The 23897-nt window shown below is 41.8% G+C and overlaps 1 protein-coding gene across 3 annotated transcripts in view; it reads left to right on the top strand.

The window, feature by feature from the left end:
- The window catches only part of znf385a (zinc finger protein 385A), a 63981-nt gene that overhangs the window by 26372 nt on the left and 13712 nt on the right, over window positions 1–23897 (top strand). For 2 of the 3 annotated variants that reach the window (XM_061056984.1, XM_061056985.1), the window contains exons 2-4: window positions 9619–9770; window positions 17239–17349; window positions 21995–22172. In XM_061056984.1, coding sequence (XP_060912967.1) covers window positions 9619–9770; window positions 17239–17349; window positions 21995–22172 — 441 coding nt within the window. Of the gene's footprint in view, window positions 1–9618; window positions 9771–14179; window positions 14590–17238; window positions 17350–21994; window positions 22173–23897 lie in introns of those variants that run through there. The other variant, XM_061056986.1, reaches the window with a different exon arrangement.

The raw sequence follows: 23897 nt of genomic DNA on the forward strand, positions 1-23897 counted from the left end.
ATCAATGACTCAGACATCGCCCACAGCCAGCCACATTCAGACACATCTCCAATGGACATCTCTGTGATCATCTTACAAACCTGACTGGCCCTCGGCCAAGGGAGGAACATTCATTACAAAAGAAAAACACATAAAAAGATAGAAACCTGAGAAAGAAAGAGCCCATAGAGGAGGGAAGATGAAGGGGAGGAACATGGCTGCGTCTTTTTCTGTTGCAGCTGGATGACGTAGTTGGCCAGTGTATTCACAATTAAATCTGGTGGTTGAAAAATAGCTGCTATACTTAATTGAAGAATGCACGTTAGACCAATACACATCTTTTCAAACACTGCTTTTATTTACCTATTGATCCTTGGGTTGTCTTATGTGAAACATTTCTGACACTCCAAGAAGTACTCCATTGAAATCCATCAGACTGAAAATCTCCTATCACAGAGCTCTTTGCTCATTATGTTTTGCTTGTATTGTTCACTTACATTAACAGTAACAATGTATTTCAACCTCTGACTGTATATGCCAACAGGCACTGTGTTGCGCTGTTAGTGTCATTTGAAACAAGTTGCCACAGTTTTGACTTCCCGTTCCTTCTGCTGACCAAAACACGAATATAATTTAGAAGAATAGATTCATGTGTTGGTTTGAATCATACACTGACAGTCACACTTACACACCGCATTTGAAGGTGGAACACTTACATCCCTGAAGTTGTTATGCAGCTGATCTGCCGTTGGAGGTATAGTGACAGAGGCGTAATGGGGGGGAACGAGATGGCAATGTTGTAAGGTCAGAGCTGGCGAGGAGGAACAGCACTGCGGAATGTGCATGCCTGAGTGTGTGTGTATGTGAGCTCTGTGTGCTCTGCAGCCAGCCTCAAGAGGACCCTCAACTTCAGGATTGTGAACTTCCACATTGGCTTCATTTCACTTAGTAGATAATATGATGAAGAATAAGGTCTTTTATCTGCTCTTTTGTTAAGTGTCTTGAGATAAAAAAAATTTTACAAATTGGCAGTATACAAATAACTACTGATTGATTGATTGATTGTTTGCTTTTTCAACTCTGAAGATTGCTGCTTGTTCCTCCTCTGCTGGACTAGCACACACCTGCAGGAGCTGGATTAATAATTTAGAGCTGATGATCATGGCGTTATATCCCTTTTTACAAGATAAATATCTAATAATAATAATAATAATAATAATAAAGTTCTCAGAAAAGTCAAAACTTGAGTCAAACTTTTTTGAATGTTTGTTGTAGTCTAACTGATGTGCTATATGTTAACATGGATGAGGCATTCTTTATGACTTATACTACAGCCAGTAGGGCATCAACTAATTTGGCTGCACTTTAGGGGAGCTGTCATGTTGTCCATCTTTTTATACAGTCTATGATTTCAACAGTAATTTACAGCAAAATGTTCTATAGTCTTCCACTACCCCTCAATACAACAGTGGAATTCACTTTTCTTTCATTGTCTTACATGAAGAAGGCTTCAAACTTAAAGTCCAGGTTTTTGAAAGTTATATGAAGGTTTGCGGGTTCATAGATAGTTCAAAGGAACTACAACCACACAGCGGTGAGTGTTGGTGCATATTTGTGTGTTTTGTTTTGTGTATCTGTGTGAAGACTGTTGCGGTGCTGTATTCCTTGTCTCCACAGTCAAACTGCACTGTCCTGTTCTCTCTGTGTTCCCATCATCCCTGGCTGTCCCCTCCTATTAGCCCTGACAGCTATTTGTCTGTCATTACTGACCTCAAAACAGCACTAACACTCTCAGTCACCACACACACACACACACACACACACAGGCTGCAAACTGAGCTTGGCACTGCAAAATCATTTTGTGCTGTATTTCAAACTTAATTGCATGGTATGCTTTTATCAGGCGAGGTGCTATAGAGATAAATATCACATTGGAATGTAATGAGGTTGAGGGCAATTCAGGCATATTTTCATTAAGTCTATTAATCCCGCCCTGAATGGGTTGTGCAGGTTGCAACATGCAGCCCAACATATGGCTACTCTCCCAAAGCGTCATTATCAGAGATATCCTTGATTTAAGGTGGAACTACTGACACACAGGACATCAGTTATGTGGGGACAGAATAGAGATGTATTACTTTACCAGCCCACCTTTACTGCCCTTGGATGAACAGATAATACAGCTTCAGTGTAAAAAGACGGGGGAAAATTACTGAGCGAAAGGATTTGGATTTGCCAAGCTGATCACGGCGCTACAACATATCTACAGTACGAATCAGGAAGGTCACAACCTACTCTGGAGAGAACAGATCAGCCCACTATCCGCATGCATGTGTGTGCATGCTTGTGTGTCTGTGTGTTGCAACAAAAGCCAACAAGCGCCAAAAGTTTAGTTGCTGCTGGACGAGGAGCCAGCAGGAGGTTTATCTGAAGGATTAAAAGGAAGTGAGTGTGCATCTGCTTCTGTGGCTCGGGCACGTGCACTGGCCCAGGTATTTATTTGATCACTGTGTAATGGGGATTTGAGGGTCAACAGGCAGTGTAGGCAGGGGAATCAGAGGTCGACTGTCTTCTTAGTCATTCATTCTATAACTTTGCATCATACACCTTCTGCCTTGTTAGCTGCTATCTTTCTTTTCTCTCTGTCTCTCTTGGAATCCCCTGTGAGCTCCTCTGTGTCTACCAAAGAGACAGACTGGCAATTAAATCCTCCCTGCCTTGATTCGGCTACTTAGGAGAGATCAAGGTTTCTGGGGGGCTTTTTGGGGCCTGCCACTGTCATATTATCTCACTAGGGTGTCATTACCAGCCCATCCACTCTGTCATTATGCACAATACTCCCACTTGGCAGAGACTGAAGGTTTATCCTGCCTTATCTGTGTGTAGTGTGTTTATGTTTTTTTTTTTGAGGAACATGAGTACTGGTATGTCTGAAATTATCTCTCATAATAATGTGAAAATATGTTGGAGGAGAAGCTGCTCTTAAAATTGGCCTGCCTGTTGTAAAGTTCTTGAATAATATAACAAATGACCACAAACTGAGTTTCTGGTTTTTGTGTGTTTGTTTAATTACAAGATGGCACGATGATAATGAATGCACACTTTGTTTTACTTTCACCTAAAAATGTCAACTATGCCCCTGAAACTTTGATCACTCATTGGAAGCAGCTTTAACTTTGTTTGACCTTCATGTTGTTGCTGCACAGACATTGTTTTCCCTATTTCAACCGCGAAAGCACAAAACCAGACACACGCACGCTTCAGTCTGTACTTTTCTCCTAGCCTTCAGTACAATGAAATTAGCAAAATTGCTGTTCTCCAAATTGGTAGGTTGGTTCAAATATGAAATACCTACAATTAGAAGGGAAAGTTTGACACCCTCCTCTTGATGCAGAAAAATGTGCACAGAGACAAACATGTTGCCTGTGCAGTTGAGCTCCACAGACGCTAACAAAAAAAAAAAAACAGAAACAAAGCCGGTATTCATTTTCAAGCCATATTTCTCTTCTGGCACTGCTGTGATGCGGCTGTTTTGTGAGTGTGTGTCTGTGTGTGTTGTCATGACTCTCACTACAGTGCTTATATTTGGATTATGCATTGAGACAAGTCCTGACTGATACTGTGCACTGTGCTGAAGTCTTGCATCATTACACTTCAACTTAAGCCCTCCTTATACCTTTTTACATTTCCTGGCACACAAGCACACACATCAGACGGAGCGACACATTTAACTTGCATGCAACATAGAAGAAAAATAAGCCAGCTTGTATTTGAGGCAATGAAACAAGTTCCAGCTCTCCCACGCATAATCCTCCCATTAAAGCGTAGCATAGCACCAGCAGTCCAGGCAGCAAATCAAACAGATCTTTATCTGCATCCGCCTACCTTTCATGCATGTATTAACCTTAATAGGAAGCTGGAAATTAGCATACTGATATTAGAAGAGATAGGACAGATAAAGTTTGATACAGTTTCTCTACTTTATAATCATTTCAGGCACTAAAATTAGAACTTGGGAGTTGTTTTTTGAAGATAACAGGCGCGCTCAGGAGCACACTCTTGTGGTCACGTTTAGTCACACCTGCTCACGTTTTTGGGGGTATCATGTGAGCCTTGTTGCGCACTTTTCTCTGGGGATGTATGTATATCTTTGAGTCCAAATACTGCCTGTAGACAAGCACTGAGTCAGGGCGGATAACATGTATTGTGCTCTTTTTTTAGGATAATGAGGTGACAGGTGAGACATCAGGCCGAATGAATGTGAGAAAGTGTCAGTACATGGATGTGTGCAGGGCAAACTGAAAACAGTCATCTGCTTTTCTATGGAAACATAAATAAAGAAAGAGAGACGAGTTAGTCACAAGACTATTTATTTTCATTTGCCTGGCTGGATAATCCTCTAAATGTTGAAAACTGGACTCACTGAAGCAGGAAAAGTGAATGTGCCTTTGATGCCTGTGTTCATGTTCATGTTCATGTGTGAGTATCTGCCAACCTCGGTTGGTTCTTTGTACATCTGAACGGGGTTTTGGCTAGGCGTGTGATCCAGTTGATTGCGCTCAGGGCCAGGTGAAAGGGAGCCATACTGTCTTGCTGGGTCTGAGACAGAAAGGGAATACTGAGCAGGGACCACGGCCAAATCTTTATTCTCTTTCGCCCCATGTCCCAGACTCTATCACGCTGCCTCAACTGCTGAAATGAATTGGCTATTCCAGTAGGCCCGAGCACAGCTGTGTTCTGAGCAGAATACACACTGAGATGATCATGAGGGAGAAAAGGACCGAATGAGAGTGACATTTTCAGAGAGATGGAGACAGACAGATGGCCAGCAGTTTGTTACACTTTCCAACCATATGTAACAGAAGACCAGCAGGGACATAACACAACAGCTTTCCTTAACAGCAAACAGTATGAAAACAACAAGACAGTCATTTTAGGTCATGAGAATCCTCCCCCTCCTCCCTGGTTATGAAATAGTCTGGAAATCCCAGTTTTTATCTCTGCAATGAATTAGTCAACGTGCAGACAGACAGCATCCTCTGAACTGTCAGTCTGAGTCTCAAGCTCTGCTAATGACGTTTCTACAGTGCCGGTCAGTGCATGAGAAGGACAGAGGAAGAGAAAAAAGAGGTTTTGATGAGGGAGACTATGTTGGAGGTTATGTTGAGGAAGCTCCCAGTGCAGCCCCCGGTCTCTTTAAATCATCTCACTGACTCAGAGTTCTCTCAATAATGCATACATAAGCCGAGGGCAGGTTTTCTCAAGATTTAGAGCCAGCAGTTAGTCTGAAATCTCAAAGCACCGCACACACCAGCTCGATAAAGTGAATTACCAACGCTGCACAGATAATCACTAAAGCTGCTGCCTGGCACAAAACTTTGAGATGCCAAAAAAATATTTCCCTCTTGTCATTTCAATATGTTAATCTCAGTCATGGCTTGTGTAATCAAATGTGTTGTATTTGGAGCATTTCTGCACTCTCTCAATCTTCAAACGTATCCGCGGCTCTGATTTTAAGAGGATGTGGTCTTGTTATGGCCCTCCTTTCTGGGCCATGTGGAGGACAGGTGCCTGCTTCACATCCAGGCAGAGAGGCAAGCTGGCAGCCAGACTGTTACCTCCTCCTTCTGCCGGCCTCTGCTGCCAACCACCTTGGCACATCTGTGTCTGTCCAGCATGCCCTGTGCCAACTTCCCTACACCCATTGTTCTCTTCTGAATGCACCCACCGCCCAAGGGAAAGGAGGCTGAAAACAGTGTGGCACAACCTACACAGCCTGTTAGATAATCTGAAGACATGAAAAGATTCTCCTAACCTAGAAACTGCTTCTTTTCCTCACAGTAAAGATGAGGGAAACACCCGCTGGTCATTATTTCAAGACACTTCTTAGCTTTGGTTTCCAGAGTTTGACATTCAATGTAGTGAACATAATCCCACATGAAATGATAAAGTGAACAGTAGACCTCTAAACATTGTAACTTCACTTGATACACTGATTGATCCTCATTAATTGATCATGTGATAAAGACCCTTTATTCCGGAATCTCGGAAGAGAGGGAGAGAGAGAGAGATTTATCCGGGCCTTGCAGGTTATAGCAAATTATTCCAAACAGGAGAATCAGTCTCTCCTGCCTTTGATCTGTCTTCTGCCTGCTCTACTTTTAACCTTCCTTCTTTCCCCCCCTACACTCTCTTTACACTAGGTCTATACTGCACCAGTGTTATCTTTCATGCCTCCAGCTGCAGATAACATGCTTTCTCCTGTGTATCTTTCTCTAAACGTTGTCCCTGAATATGCGCCTGGATTTTAAGGCTGCTTACACACACCAACATATTTCTTTTTAACTCTTGTTTCCCTACCTGGCTCTCAAACCAATCATTAAAACTATATGCCTAAACCAAACCAATTAGGAAGCCATAACCCAAACTTAAATCAACAATAGTCCCCATAAAGACAAAACCATAAAAGACCACACGCTCTTTTAGTAAGACAAGCTCGAGCCCTCTGGCAGATTCCCAGGCCATTTAGGAGCTCTGATTATGGCCCCTGCGGGCCTGGTAGGATTCCTGGCATGTCAGAGGGTTTAGCAACATCCAAACTCTCCGACTCCTCTCAGCTCTTCCAGACTGGCCTGTCTGTCACACTGTCCGTCTCACAACAGATCAGGCCAACTGCAACAGCCTGCTTAAGCTTCATTTCAGGCTGCAGCTATCTATACTATTTTGATCGATTGGTAATGATTTCGGTCAATAATTATTTTGATTGCAAGGAGTCATTATATTTTCCCAAATATTTTCTCTCCAAGTTTCTAATTTTGTAAACAGTCTATACAATGAAAATATCTCATTGTCATGACACTCAAATACTCAGATTTGAGAAGCTACAAATAGTGAGGCATTTTGATTTATTGTAATATATCTTTTTTATTTAATTATCAATTATTGACCTAATGATAAATCAATTGATCCCTTTAGCATTAGTATTCTGTTTGCATGTGTTTTGTATAAGCCTATATGTTTGCACCACAGAAATACTCAATCAATTTGTCCTATTCTGTTGTTACAATACTTTTTTAAATGAGAAATATTTTTCATAAGCTCTGGCTCTTATGTAAGATTGTGTCATTGTGCACAGTGCCTGCTGGGATCACATTCAAACATTCACTTGTGCACACAAATACAAACAAAAAAAACCTGTGCAGGTATGTAACAGAGACACACTTCTGCACCCAACTGATTTGTTTGATTCACACTGTGAGATGGTCCCAGAAGACATGTTGAAGTTAATGAGGTAATTACAAAGTGCACACACACAGTCACACAATGTCCCTGGTGGGAGAAGCTCTTTCTTTTCTCCAAGGGCCATGCTGCTCGCCTTTCTGCTTCCTGCTCCTTGCTTCTTTTCCCTCCTTTAGATTTCTGCTGTTGCTGCAGGGACACGTTCTGTACCCAGGTCAGCCAAATCTCTCCGTTTGTCTGCCTGCCAGAGGCAGCCTGACCCACTGCCAGGAACAGACTTCATGTTCAAGTGCAGACTCACAGGGGAACCGCAAACATTACTCCTGTGCATGAGCCACAGACAGGAGCTCAGGCCATGTAGCAACATGCGTAGTAGTGTCATGATAAATGCAGTCGAGAGGCAGCGTATTAGTCATGTTGTTAGTGGCGCAGCCCCAGAGGAGGAGCTGCCTTCATCAGTCATGGAGGTACGGGTGGAGGACAGAGCAGCTACAGGACATCCCATCCTCTCTTATCACAACAAACATCACCCAGGAGGAGCTCAACTTTACTGAGTCCCTGTAGAAGCTGCATGCTTACACTTATGATACATTTTGACTGTGCATGCAGAAAAAGAACACAATTTGTGTTTCAAGTTTTATTCTGTAGAGAAAAAGAAATGTTTTTGGGAAGAGTTTAAGCGTGCTGAGTCATCCTGCAATGAGGAGACAGGGACAAGCATGCAAGCAATAGGCGGAAAAAAAACTTGTTTCTGGTTTGTGTGAATATGTTTTTTCTTTCTTAGATGTGTTTACATGTTTATGTTTTTAGTTTGTTCAGAAGAATAAACTTTTATGCCCAACTAGAGGTAATGATGCAGCTTACTCCTCCTCAAGGAGCACAGATGCGCGGCAGAAGGCAGCTGGCCTTCAGCTGAGACAGCACTTTCACTCTCCGTCTGACAAAGTCAATCTCGCTCTCTCTCTATCTCTTTCCCTCCCACACTCTCTAATCCAAACGTTGTCGACTGCCTCTGCTAGCGCCCTGTTCCTACAGTGCGACAGCCATATGATTTCCTCTGATCACTTTGGGTTGACTTAAAGTTTGATGAAAAACGCAGAGGTGTCAAATAATGCACAAATTAGCATGTGAAAGTGCGGAGGCAGGTAGAGACGAATCACAGAGCGAGGGACGGCAAAAGTATAACCCAGCGAGAGAGTATAGCTTAGAGCAATCCCGAAAAAAGGAGAGCGGCAGAGCTTTAAGTCTTGGGGGAATTTGAAAGCCACAGAAATCCAGTTGCGGATATTAAGAGGCTTAATCTAAGAGCTTGCTGAGGCTGAGTTTTGCTGCGTGGGCCCCATCACTATCATCCCTGACAGAGGTTAAAGAGGAGACGAGGGGGGGAAAAGGTGGAGAGGAGGAGAAGGCAGATGGGAGCAGCAAGGAGAATAGGGAGCCGTGTATCATTATGACAGTCTTGCATGCTTTTTTTTTAGGATAATTTATCATTTTCAAGGTGTAGAAGTATGTCTTTTATTTATTTTTTTTACTTATGTGTGTGCATGTCAGATAACCTTGCAGTTGTGTTCATCAGTTACTATGATTTTCAACTCAAGTGTTAATCTACTCAAACAGCATGTTGGATACTGTACAAACCAGGGAGCATGCAGACATTAGAATGGGAATTACAATGTATGATTCATTCATTGCATAATTAGATAAAACAAACCTAGTGATCCAACTCCAGAGCAGAAGACAAGACGGCATAAAGCCACACGTGCTGAGATGAAGCTCATTATCATCAAGTGCAGATGTATCCCAGGAGAGGAGAAGAGAGGAGACTGGTGGGTAGGTGGATAACAGGAACCCCCTCCGTCTCTGTAGCATTCTCTTCTGCTCCTCTTCCTGCTTCACTTGAAATGAGTGTTTCACTAAATGAAACGCTTAGGTGATGATGTGAGTTCTACAAAGCATCACAAACCTCTCAGCATCACAGCATTTTGTGCACAGCAGTGGTGTTGCACTTTGGCACTCCAGTCTTGTCAACTTGTCAAGAAAAACAGAAAAGCATGTCCAAAGCAATGATTGGAGCAGCCTTAACGGCACAAACGCTGCTCCATCCCCCCCTCACGGTTTAGAGAATGCCACTATGGTGCCACATAGCTCAGCTCTATCTGCAGAGAAATAATTGCTTTGCCGTGCAATTATGGCTCATTGTGCTTTTGGGATGCTGTGACAGACTCCATGAAACAAAAGCGTGCAATCTCTTATAAGCCACACAATACATTTGTTTCTGTCGGTCATTGTGTTGTTCTTTATGACAAAAAATTATGAACATTGTCAAAATAAACTCACAAAGTCAATTCTGTTTTTACATTCAATTTGAATTTATCGATCTCTTTTTATTCCTTTTTTTAGGAGGCATAAACCGGGCTGGGGCAGCGGTGCCCACGTTCTTGCGGACCCCCACAATGATCCAGCCCCACCTGGACATGAAGCCCTTCCTGCAGTTCCCAATGGACACCGCCCCTCCTCCGCACAGCATGAGCCTCTTTCACAACTTCAACACGGTGAGGGCTGGTGCACACTGACTCATCCAAACCAAACATTTTGCAGTCTTCTTACTCTCTCGGTTTGAAAAGGAAAGCAAACAAGAGGGAGCAGTTTCTCTACAAATGTGGAAACTTGTAAGCAGGCAGAACATAAGGATGTTTTTTTTGTTGACCTCTTTAAACTCTCTTTGCATTAGGTGCTGCTATAGCGACATCAATAATGGGTTAACATGTAATTTTTAGACAGGCCTCCTTCAGAGTAACAGCAAGAGGACATGTGAAATGAGACATGGATTGTTTCTAGAACATTTTTTAAACATTAATCAATTAAACAAAAAACTGCTAGCACTGGCTACAGTTCATCTAACATTAGTATGTAGAGAGCAGCAAAGAAGTCCTGCTGGCTAGCAGCTGCCTGCTAGCTAACTAACATTGGCAAAACGTTTTTAGTGATAACATAAGTAGCTGGTTAGCACAAAGTTATGGTATTTCCATAACTTTTCTATTATTATTTTCCTGCACATTCAGACAGACTTGCAATAATAAAAATTCACTGGAAATTGTTCTGTAAATTAATTATTTTGATAATGATAAATATTATTATAATTTATACTTAAATCAGATAATAATACGTTTGCTTTGTAAATGATAATCAGATCAGTGTCTCTCTGTGTTGGTATTACATCTTTTATTCCATAATATTTTCATCACAAAATGACTGGAGGGGGAGGAAGGCTTACCTCACAGTATCACCCTGCTACCCCCCCCCCCCCCCCCCTCTATTTTCTCACTTTAAAGGAAGCAGATATTTTCTTTAGACTGTATTATTTCATGTACTGTACTCAAGTCAAATCACAGCAGTTCTGAGGCCATTTTATCGCCATGTACTTCAAACACTGCAGTTTGTTTGATGTGGTATTTATTTTAACGGAGAAGGATCTTCCTGTTCCCCAGGCCCTGACTAACATCTTATCATTACGATTGGACCGTAGAGTCATTTAGCATTTCACCAACTCAGCATAATTCACCACCTGTTCCTCCAGACACCATTAGGGATTGTCAACACATATCTCGTCAGCAATATGTAAAATCTATGAACTCTGTATGTACTGAAAAGGCGGCAGTGCTATTCATGGATAATGTCTGAGTTATTCTCTGAATGTGAAGGCCTGGTCTGCAGAGGGGTAGACAAAGAGATTTCATGTTACTAATTGGAAATATCTTGCTCATGCTTTGACCTCCTATGGTAGCCTGGTAACATTTGTCCAGCCAGTGTTAAACACATTTTAATGATACAGTCATTTTAATAGCCCTCCATGGGCCATTACATAAGTGGAAGTATTCTCACTGATGTTAGAAGCGCAGTGCACCCAGCAGACATGGATTATTAGAGAGACTGGAATGATGCAGGCACTCAATTTGCACTCCTGCGTCTGCTAGCAAAGCCTTGATATCATCCTTCCTTTGCTATTTCATTCTCTCTCTCTCTCTGCCTCTGAATCGCACCGCCCCTATTATCCTTTAATATCCCCCTACTCTCCATCCACATATTCAAAATCTATCTATCGGTCTACAGGGACTCTTCAAATGTTTGTATCTTCTGCTGCTATGACTGTGCATTGACTGATGTTCTACAGCCCTGTGGCCAGGAGAGGGGGCCATAGGAGAGGCTTGGAGGACATTCAGACCTCAGAGCTCCACTACAAAGTGTCAGGCACATGCACAGCATCTTAAGCCTTTAACTGTATTGTTTTTAAAACATGAAGACATCAATGGCTGAAAAACTCACCCTCATAATAGAGCGGATATTTGATTGGAAGGTCCAGGACAGTGAAGTTCAGAAGGGTTAGAAGTTGACTTTTTTGTAAGTTGTATTTTGTGTAAATCAAAACTATGTCAAGTTTAACATCTGTATTTATTCAGTTGAACTCTCAAAGGTTACACCGTAAGAAAAGGTTTGGAGTAAATAGACCACAAATCAGTTTTTTAGAAATCGACAGTTTGCACAGCCGTAAACTCAGTAGGTTGTTATAAGCACACGCTAATATTAACATATTTCTTTCATTCAGTTTGACTCTCTTAAAATCCCTGTGCTTAAACACTCTCTTCAGATAAAGTTTTTGAATAAAGAAAGTGTTTCTGTGCTTTATGATCAAAGGGTGAGATTGAGATGACAGGATTAAGCCCCGAGGCTCCAAATTGAACAGACCTAGGTCTAAGTGAAAAGCATGTAAGCATGCAACCTTTATAATAACTGTGTACAAATTCAAAACACAAAGATATAACTTCAGTTGCTGCTTAAGAAGATTCTGTCTTGATGTTTTTTTATAGATGAAGTCTTTGCCCTCGGCTTTCCCAGAGACGTTTTCATGTTTAATTCAGTGTTGTGTAGCTGAGTCAATTTATACAAGAAGACCAAGAGTGTAAGTGTGAGCAGCTCTGTTTACATCACTGACTTTATTTTATGGCTTGTGGGCCTTTTGGGCAGAGGAATGTGTAAACAATCAGGAAACCGGATGCTGGTTGAGTGTGCTCTCTCTCTACATAACTATATAAATGAAGGCTAATTGTGATCATTTCAAATTAAAATGTGCCATTCTTAGAGGCCTTCTGGTGTCCGTCTGAACCAAAATATGAATATGCACCGTATTATAATAAAGACTCAGTGTAATAGCAGCTATAACACAGAATTGTCCTTGCAGAGCTGGCAGCAAGTGATTCTCTGGCTCTTTCTTAATAAGTGATCTGTGCTGAGTGTGTACAGTCTTAATGAGGCTCATATTAAGACTCATTAGCCCCCATAGTCGAGAAATGGCCTCTCCTAAAGCCACATACAGCTTTTTATATGCTCCTCTAATACGATTTGTCCTCTACCTGCCTGTCTTACCCAATGTGACTGGGGACAGTGACAAGACTGAATTATTTATCTGCAGCAGCTGCCTGAGACATCCGCACACTCTCTCAGCCCCGGTGTGGACTCACTCAGGCTGCAGAGTCAGGAATTTTAGATGAAAGTATCTTATCATGCAAGCCCGTCAGCATGCAGACTTGTTGAATCTCTACTGTCTGTTTACTCTCCCCTGCATCACTTTTGTTCATGATATCTCTCTTTGCATTTCTATTATGTAAATATTTGTATTTTATCATTGAAAGATTGATTAGCAAACACAGGCTAAAGAGACACATCACAAACAACTCAAATATAACTGACACAGGGAAATATGAGTAGTGAAGTATTTCATATAGTATAAGTAAGGAAGGAGGGTACACTGAGATTCTTCTTGAAATAACAACCTGTAGAAGTTCAGCATGTTTATGTAGTAAACCGAAAAGAAAAAATAAACATGAGATTGAAGCAGGGATCTAAGTTATTATCTATGATGCTAAAAGAAAAGCTAAGGTTTTAGGGGGTTTATTAGAGAATGTATATACATGAATGAAGCATTTTACGTATTAATCTGTAATCCTTGTTCTCATTTACTGAACTTTAAGAATGTACTTCATGTGACTATTTCAATGACGTTTCATCTTTTTTTTCTTTTTTTACAACTGTTGCCTCATCATCCTTCAAACTAAGGTTGATCTTAAATTGGAATCATGAAGGTTATATTTTCCTCATGGTGTGTAGTGGCAACTTAAAGTTAAAAGCAAAAGTATCTTAAAAAAGCAAAAACTTGCATATAATCCAATAAGGAAAAAAGGCAGATGTAAAAAAATAACCAATACGCTCCACAATCATTAGACAAACTGTTCTTTGTCAATATAGATTCATCCATAAAAAGCGCTTCCTGTTACCATAGACGAGGGATAGAAAAACTGTTCATGCCTGTCCTTGAATGCCTCCTCCACTAAGCACGTGTCAACAAGTACTCGTGTGGTAATTTACTACAATTAGCTGCGCTTTCAGACAGCAGGGTCAATTTGAGATAGCAGGACAAAAGAGGGAGCACAGATATCCTGTCCAAAGATACACATAAATGATATCAGTATAATATAAAGATCAAATATGATTGAATTAAAAAAAACAGACTTAAAGACTTTATCTTAAAACTGCTAAATTGTTGTATTGATGCACAATATGCCGAAACCAGATTTTCTCTATGGCTCATACATGGGACTTTATTAGATCTCATGTACATTGAAATGTGTGTAAAACTCTTTGCAGGGTGTGTGTATTCATGTGTGGTTTGTTTGGGGGGTTGGTGGGTCGGGCTACAGGGCTAAAGCTTAATCATCTGATAATGACATTTGATTGATGGTGTAAACTTTTGGGAAGAGGGGGAGAGAAGGACATAGACACACAATCCTGGCTGCATGGACGGATCGAGTATACGTGAAGAAGGGAGGGGGGGCAGAGAGAGAGAGAGAGAGAGAGAAAGACAGAGGGAAGGAGAAGGGGAGGAGAAAGCTGAGGGAAACACACTACAGGGACGTGTGAGGCAGAGGGTGAAAGAGCAGCTAAGGGGGGGAAGAGAGGGAGGAACTTGTAAGGTGATGTGTCAGTGAAGAAAGGAGTGATTTAGGAAAAGAATTCAGGAAATACTTGTAGTATTCGGTTAAAGAGAGGCAGAGAGTGCATGTGCTAAAAGAAGAAAAGACAAAGAAACATTTGCTGGCAATGCATCTCTAGGCACAAGCCCTACTTCTTTCAGTGAGTTACTTTGTATTCAACATTGACAACTAACTAGGAGGCTGAATGAGTGAGGAAGGTGCACCGTACACTCTCAGCCTCGCACATGCTGAGACCCAAACACACAACTTAGCCAGCAGCAGCAGCAGCACACACACAGGTGGACCAATGCAGCTCCAAGCTTCTACAGACTCGGAGGAGAAGAAGGTGAGTACTAAATGCTTGGAGATTGTCAGATTTTCTGCTTTCCATCCAACTGTGTCTTCATCTGCTGCAGATTTAAAGCTTCAAAGACTTTTCTATTTTTATCTGGCAGAATGCAGACTTTAGCATGACTGCCAGAGTGGTCCCACTGAGAGCATTCCTAGTCGCTGGAAATGAACGCATCCAAATATTTTGTTGCAGGAAACTGATCAAACATTGTAGAAGAAGTGACAAAGAAAGGATGAAAGAGAGGAACAGGAAGAGTGGGGAGAGGGAAAGTAAATGCTTAAAAAGAATATGTTGTTGAGATAAGGTACATATAGTTGCAGAGATGCTTGGCTGCTCTTTGGGCTTGTTTCTCCAGAGAAAAAGTTGTGTTTTCACAAAGGGTTTTTTTTGCGTCTTCAGGCACTGGAGCTGTTGACATGACTGCAGAGTGAACCAAAAGTCAGCTTTCTTTGTGATCTATTCACATCTGCAAGAGCTCATACTACAGTCCAAAACTCTCCAAGTTTTCCTCTATTAATCAAGTGGTATGAAGTATGTCATTTACACATTAGATAACGCAGGTTTAATCAAAGGCTACATGCAGGAAACTGCCATTTTAAATCACTCTTGATTTTTCTTTTTAAAATCGGTCAAAGGGACTGAGTGAGTTTTGGAAAATCCCTCTGCCATTACATCACAATGCACTGCTCCTATTTCATGACATGTTTTGTGGAGCATTTGGGTAAGAAGCCATGTAAGCTGCCGTCCAAAAAGGCTTGCTGGCAGCTGGACGGTGTTTTTAACAGCTGAATCAACTGGATGGATCATAACTGACCCACACCCAGTCCTGCTCTGACTAGCTGGGGAGAAAACCCATGAATCATGTGATACATTTACTCCACCAAGTCTGCTTAGCTCTTGTTAAACTTTGTGTGGACAGGAGAGTATCACCAGTCACAGTTTGGACACCCATAAACAAGTTTTGAATCTGCTCAGAATGTGCAGATTTTTTTTTTTAAAAAACATCAGGAGTTTTTATATGAAAAATGTGATTTTTTTTGTCTTGAAATCAAAGTGGCTGTTTGCCTTTTTTCCAGTTCCTCAGAGACAGTTAATGTCATTTCTCAGTCTAAATTCACAGAAACAGCATGAGTATAAACTACATGAGTCTGTTTCTTGGGAGAGAAGCAGAGGGAGTCATGGAACGTGGAGTATGGGAAAGAGAGCCAAGTGAGATAAGAATGTGAGATGTGAGGATGTCCGGCTGGCCCCCCTCTTCTCTCTCTCTCTCTCTCTCTCTCTTACTCTCTCTCCTTCTCTCCTTTTTCTTTTGGGGCTCTTTCCCATTTCCCCTCCTTTTCTCTTTCTGTCTCTCCCAATCCATCTTCTTTCTCTCCCAATCTCTTGCTCATTTGCTCCTCCAGATGGTGCGTTTCTGGACCATCCTGTCACCCAGCTAAATGTTGCAGGCCTCTTCCTCATTTCTCTCTCCCTCTCTCTCATTCTCTCTGTTTACCCTGTTTCTCCTGGGTTGCCGGGTAACAAGCACTGTGCAGAAATTCACATTGTGTGTGCTTGAGTTATGAGGATATTTATTTTAGGCACTCTTTTCTTCCCTTCTTTCTCAGGCCAGGGTCTTCTTCAGCCATTTGTGTGTTTGATGAGCACACTCTGGGTCTTAGATAGCTACAAGAAAGATTAGCCGATTGTCCAAATTAAACGGAGCAAAATTAAGTAATTTAGAGTCTGTCGGTGCTCTCCAAAGCAACAGGCTTGCATCACACTTGGAGGACTCTCTGGAACTTTTTCTAAATTCAAATCACACAGCATCAATTCCACCTCGGTCTTCAGGCCAGGGCTTTTGTCTCTCTTCATTCCTTTTGCATAGCGATACACAGCCACATCATCTCATGAACTGTGCCTTTAGCTGTAGCCATAGTACCAGACATTTGTCTGTGCTGGAAATCCACACTAACCACTGAGGCCAGAATAATGCAAAGGTCAATTACAAATGATCGCTGGATACATTCAGCTTCAAACATAGATAAATAATTGGAAAGGAGTCCTTTTATATCAGCGCAGGCAGGGTCTTTTGTGTCTGGGACAGTTAAAGTGGGTGGCTTAGTCTATGACACGTTGGAGAGCTGCTAAAGCTAGTCAGTTAAATTTATATGAGGTGCTTAACACCAAGTGGATGATGGACGTCTCGGCTGAAACAATTAGCACAGGGACGGTGTGAACCTGGTTTAGGATCAGAGGCTCGAGCTTTGTCTGTGTGCAACAGGTGTTTCAGTTTCAAAAAACAGATCGTAAACACACTTGAAGCAATGTGTGCAGCAAATAAACACAGACGTGCAGTCAACACAAGTTAGAATATCTCTTGTCTGTGTACCTTATTTCCCCTTTGTGTGCGTGCTCATTTAGACTTCAATGGTTGGTATCTCGGGCAAGAAAAAAAACTATGATCCTCTCTACTCTGCTCTAGCTTCTAGCTTTCATCTAAACAGTGGGTTTAGCACGTTCACCCCTGACTTCATCATGATGGACCGGCATGACGACTTGTAACACCATGGACATCTGGAGCGCAGTGCTGTGTAGTAGTCTTTCTGAGTATGCATTAAATCTTACAGATCTCTCTCTGTCTTTTGTCTTTCTCTCCCTCAGATGGACCCGGTGCAGAAGGCCGTGATCAACCACACCTTTGGAGTTCCACTAGTGAAGACCAAGCGGCCCGTCATCTCCTGTAACGTCTGCCAGATTCGCTTCAACTCAGAGGTACAGAAAGAAAAACAACAACACGTCCACAGTGCGACTCTCACTCCATCTTCCATGTTGCCTTAAAAATGCTTTGTCCTGCTGTTTATGCACAAACAACTTCATGCCTACATAGATTCTTCAGGAATGTGTAGAAGACACAGGGGGATGTGGTGTGTTTGTTTTGGCAGTGATGACCCTCCTGGAATCAAATTTGTTTCTGCAGAGTTTGGATTTTGGTGAAGCAAAAGCAAATCTCTGCGGCAAAAAGTCTGGAGAGATGCTGCAGGATCCCTGACAGAAAAACAAGAACCCCCCCCTCCCCCCCATTAACAGTGAATTAGCCTGATTAAGATCTTGAATACATTTAAAGTTCATTTCTCTATAGCATGCCATGAAATAGGAAGTTTGTAATCACAGCAAGTTGTTTTGCATGCTTTCGTATAATTCTGTCACTTAATTTGAACAGCGGTTTCATCTGTTTGTCCATATGGTGTAGCTTTCATCAAAGCTGCTAATGATAATATAATGACACATTATACCCATGGGCAACTTACACACATGACTGATGACAAATTAATGAAACAAAAAAATCACATGGAAGTGTTTAATATTCAGTGCTTCCAACCCATTCTCAGTGTTTTCTCCTTTTTTTAGAAGAAAAATAACGAGACTCTAACGTCAGCGCCACATGTCATGTGTGCAGTGTATAATTTGGCTGTGACTCTCCCTATTCAGTGGTGCAGTCTGTTGGGCCAGGGAGTACATCCATCCCCAGTACACAAAATTAAGGAGGGGACCAATGCTATATTTACTTTTCAGGTCTACAATCATGGTTTCCATGTGGTCTGGGGAGCTGCAGAGCTGTAATCTTGAGCCGCCACTTTGTAAAGTTGTCTGTTGTAAATCTCCGTAGACACAGGAAATAGTTCCACAAAGATGTTTACATCATGAAAAATTATTTGAAAAGAAACGGCAGGCACAATCGTGGTTTTCTTTATTCACCAGGTGAAATTTTTTTATTTTTTTTATTTTATTTTTTTTTACAATTTCTTGCTTTCCTTTTTCTTCAAAGGAATACAAGAAAGCAGCATGAAAAATGTGTTTACACCAGTGAACAAAAACAGTGAAAAACACACTGAGATAACAGTCAGAAACTACAAGACACATAAAAGTTTCTTATTTTTCAAAATTGATAAAAAAAAAAAAAAATGCTTGAAATGGGACTATAAGTGTCAAAGCAAAGTTTAGATTTCAGGAGAAACTGATGTCACATTATTTGTGAACATATTTGAGAAGTAACTGAAGGATTTGTGTACAGCAGCCCCAGCGTATGTCCTATAGCTCCTAATTCCTACATGTATACACTCTACCGTCAATGTGACTTTCACTACCTGCGTACACAAAAAGCACATGCTGCAGTGTAGTTTTCGCTGCCCTACTGAGCTCGGCTGGACATAAACTGTCTCCTGTATCCCCATAGAATGACTCCCCTCACCCACACTGTTCTCCTTTTACATAATATCTAGTCAGGCTGCATATTTTATCGAGGAAAATAATACAGCAGGAAATACTTTCAAGAATTATGTGCTACATTTCCCCCCTAATTTCTTCCAATTTGGGGCTCTGACTCAAGGAAAATGTCTTTGTTGCCCTTGATGTTGGCATTCCACTGTCTTTAGCTGCCATCTGTGAACCGATTGGGTTACTTATAGGTCAAAGAACGCGACTAGCATGTACAGTACTGTCATGATCAATGTATGTGTCTTCAAAGGATCCTTCTCTGCCTCCCTGCTCCCAACCCGTGCTCCCCTCATTTCACGCATCATTTTGCCATCATTCATTCGTCTCATTTGATCTTTTCTGTCTGTGCCTCTCTCTCTCTATCTCCTTCTCTCTGCCTGTCTCTTGCTCAGCAACCTCCTCCCGCCCTGTTCTACCCGTCTCCCTCTCCAATGCTGCATTATTTACACTGTGGAAATGCCTAAAATTGCCTGCCACTACTTATTATAAGATGCATTCGTCAAGGGCATGGATTAGTGTCTAGCTCTGACAGCCCCAGTGCATCTTGGGAATGTATGAGAGAGGAGGAGGAGACTTGTAGGGGAAGGAGAGGAGAGGATCGGAGGAAAAAGAGGGGGGGTGTATGCCCTCGCTGTCCCTGCGTTGTGCGGTGGTGTGAGGTGGTTATGCAGAATAACCTTGGTGGCGTGCTGCATTAGTGACATCATAGACTCTGTTGCCCTGCATTGACCAACGTCACAGCTGCTGCAGCAAGATAGGCAGATATGCATCCGTCATTCCTCCCTACTTACTTCATTGCTTTTCACTACATTCCTCCCTCTCTATTCCCTGCTTCTTTATAATCTGAGTCATTATGTCTTTTTTTAACAGCCCCCCATTTTTTCTGCCTCTTTTTTTTTTTATCTCATCTGGAGCTGCAGCTGAAGGTTTGCAGTAACATTGCAGCTTACTCATCTCCCCCCCCTTTAAAAATCTTGCTGGAAAGCACTTGTTCAGTTTGAACCTTCTGCATAATGAAACACAGGCATCCCAGGCTGATGCTTTGCAGCTTTTTCTTCCTCTCTCTGAGATTTTTGCCCCTTTTATATCATCCCGATGTCAGCCCAGCTTTTAACATCACCTTCCTTGTCTTGTAGCTCCCTGGCGTCGGTATTTCTCTTTCATCTTCCTTTCATTCTCTCCATCCAGGGCCTCACACTAATACTCAGCTGCTTGACATTTGATCCCCTGGGCTTGGCTGGAGAGGTTAAGAGAGCCTCTGTGGCTGCACCGCCATGTGCCACCATATACCTTTCTGTCTCCCTTCATTCCGTCTTTCATCTAAGAGATCATTCCCCTATCTGCACCCTTTTCTATCTTTGCACCTGATCTTGTTGGCTTTGCTACAGCAGCTCCTTAAGACCCCTTTGATCGGGTCCACTCACACTCACTTTTTTTTTTAAGAATAATTTTTGGGCTTTTGTCCCTGTATTGGAGAGACAGGACAGTGGATAGAGTCGGAAATCAGGGAGAGAGAGAGAGTGGGGAATGACATGCTAGAAAGAATCCACAGGCCGGGTTCCAACCCGGTCTGCCCACTTCATGGTATACATATAAAATGTATTTTTTATTTGTCGTCATGATTTAAAGACATCGTCTTCTTAACCACGACATGATGCCAGCTCACGTCCTTGATTCCACATCGTATAGCAAAACATACACACAGGCTTAAACACATCACTCCCCCCCCCCCCCCCCCCCACTCCCGAGCCTGTCGTCAGTCTGATGTCCTAAGTGTCACTCAAATGCTTCCAGCCTTTCAGCACCTATAACAGCTGTCAGCCACACTTCAAGTCCATGTCTCTCCCCGGCAACCAACTGTAATCCGGCTACTTAATAATCATCTTCATCATTGGCCCCTTGATACACACAATATTTGGCTGGCACAGTACATGGCGAGAAACATCTGCTCCATCTACTTGTGTCGGCAGTGAGCAATCTCACCCAAGTGCACTAAGAACATAAACAGAAAGACGGCGCCTTGTATATTTTAATCTGGAGACACTTAATCCATCATTGAAGTCAGATAAAGCACCTGTGAACATATGGCAGATAGGGAAACTTAATACCCCTTGCCCACCTGTGTGTCTGTGCGTGTCTATGATCACACTGTGTGAAGCCACACGACTGGCGACGGGTCATCTCACCCGCCATGTTGCCCCCGACTCACACATCTCTGTGCAGCCACACAAAAACACACTGGCTGGAGACAGACTTCTATGATGTCACAGTAGCCTGCTGAGAAATGACTCACCTCTGTTTACTCTCTGAACAAACACATTAGCTCGTAGCTGGCCTTTCATACAGTGGGATTAGCCACACAAGCTGCTGTAATAGATCTCTGCACTGTTTTTCTTGCTTTGCTGGAATGCAGGATGATCTTCCTTCCTTGTAGCCCCATTTTTAGCTTTCTGTAAGATATCACAAAGTCTTCCTGCCTGGTAGTATGTATATTTATGTTTTGACAAATCCACATTATTGATGTTGTGTAGGCTCCCACGTATGCCAGTCTCCCATTGATAATGTGCACTGTATGTGTGCATGCTGTAACAGGCAGGGTGGTGTCTTTGTGGGACTTATGGGCCCTCCAGGCTGATAGCGTGGCATCCCGCTGACCCAGGGTTCACCTCCCCCTGGCATGTCTGTCAGCATGGCTGTACTACTGAATGCTGGGGCCAAGTATTGTCAGGGCCCGTGTCCAGGTTTAGACTGCAGAGGATATATGTCAAAAGTTATGTTCACTGCAGACACACAGATTGTCTAAAAGCAAATGTACAGTTAGTCTGTCTGGATATACTGAATGATCATGTTTTGTTACTTTTAAAAGTGAAAAAATAACTATAAAAGTGGGAGTGACAGATCTAGGTCACAATGTAAATGCAATACTGCATCTCTTTCCCATTCTTGTAATCCATTTTATTTCTCTGATGTCTTTGAATCAAGTCCTCTGAGTATAGCATGCAATCATCAATGACATGCATGCAACTTTGTGCAGGCCAACCAGTAAGGCTTATCCAGCCTTCATTTTTCTTCCTCACCTTCTGGAATTTGAGTTTATTTCCAACATTAACATGTTCTTTTGTGGCTGTGTATTCTTCTACAGAGTCAGGCAGAAGCCCATTATAAAGGAAATCGCCATGCCAGGAGAGTCAAAGGCATCGAGACCTCAAAGAGTCGTCCTCAAGACGGGGAAAAGCCTCAAACTGTGCCCTCGACTTCCTCCCCGTCTCCGCCCGGAGCCCACGGCACCACCCCAGACAACAGTGAACCAAACAAAGCTGGTAAGAGCGAGCAAAAAAAAAAAAAACAAACAGGAGTAGAGGAAAAAAGTGATGCTGTGTTTTTTGTTGTAGGAAAAATATTTTTAATATGTGCAGGATGTTTGGAGGTTTATCATTTTTCTGGAAGATTGGATGGAAAATATGCAAGAATAACAGAGGCATCTAATCATAGCGGCTTTGCGCTGTGTTGTTGTTCTTGGGAACATCTCAGTTCTGTGTGGTCTGATGTGGTTCCAGCAGAGCTTATGGCCAACAACAAACCCCACACAAACTATTTGCACTTACAGTTATGTAAAAAGTTATATAAAAAGTTATATATAAAACTTTATTATATATTATACTCACATGTGAATTCATAACACTGATCAAGTAACTTTAAAAGTGGGACACAGATGAAGCAACAAGTTATTTTCTGCTGCCTGGGACACATGAAATTGCACTGAGAAATTAGATTGAGCCTTCAAAGGAGTGGGTCCAAGTCAGTCTGAATTTAGCTTTGGTTAAGTTCTGGCAAATGCTTGATGAAAACAGCCGATCATCAATTAAATGAAGGAAGGCAGGTTTATAGGAAAACTTTACTAAAGCAGAAGAGTCTGACCCCATTTTCCAGTAAGGTTGAGAAGTTTAAATTGACATCCTGGCGCAAACCAAAACCAAATACAGAATATTCAATTTGTGTTGATTGCATCTTGTGCCTGATTTGATTACAATCCAAAGTCTCTTCTTAGATTTCCTACTGGAAAGCTTACTTGGCCAGAACAATTATGAAGAAAGTATATACAACTCAAACAAATAAATAAATGTCATAAGAGATACATCTTGCTTGCCTTGGATTGCAGTGAGAGGAGTGGTGCATCAAAATAAAAACCAAATGTCTGATGCCTGATTTTTGACTGACAGGCTAATCAAAGTTCAAGCATCATTATAAGTACGACAACATGAGTAGCATGTCTCTTCTGTATTAGACCAGGTTAACCACAGGCAGGCATTTGTTAAGCTGAGCATTGTTGTTTTAATTCATTGACAATGTGAGCAGGTGAGTTGGCATACAGCACACATAGCTGGGCACAGTGACATTTTATTGGAACATTTGAAAGGAACTCCACTGTGGTCTGTATATGTGAGTTATTAAGAAGTCTTTGTAATTTATTTCAAGGATAGCCCCTTGAGATGCATCATCTCATTTTCAAGGGGGTCCTTACAAAACATAAATTAATCATCATAATACAAAATCAAAATAAAAGGTAAATCCAAAACATAATACCAAACATTTAAACACAGAGACACCCACACCACAAACACACACACACTCACATTCACTCACACTTAATGCTCCCCCAAGCCTAGCCCTTACTGTACAAAGTAAGCACTATTCCTTCTAAACATTACTGTTGAATAAATCATATTCATCAAAAACTGTACGACAACAAACAAAAACAATCTAAATCACCCGAGAAACAGCTGGGGATATACAAAATAATTCAGGTGTAAACCAGACAACTGTCCTGAATAAAAAATGTTTATGGTAAAATGGATTTTCCCCTCAGTGTCACCTCTGCCCTGCTAGCTAACAGCTGCCTCCTAGCTTCAGCTAAAGTTAGCAGACATTACTCAGCATAGGACATAGCTTTCTTTTAGCTTGACGCTTACTTGCTGTGTTATGCAGCTCTTTCAGACAGTCCTTCATATCCTCCATTTGTGGCAACACCATTCCTTATTGCTGGA

This window comes from Labrus mixtus, chromosome 15 (genome assembly GCF_963584025.1).
Source record: "Labrus mixtus chromosome 15, fLabMix1.1, whole genome shotgun sequence".
Taxonomy (NCBI): domain Eukaryota; kingdom Metazoa; phylum Chordata; class Actinopteri; order Labriformes; family Labridae; genus Labrus; species Labrus mixtus.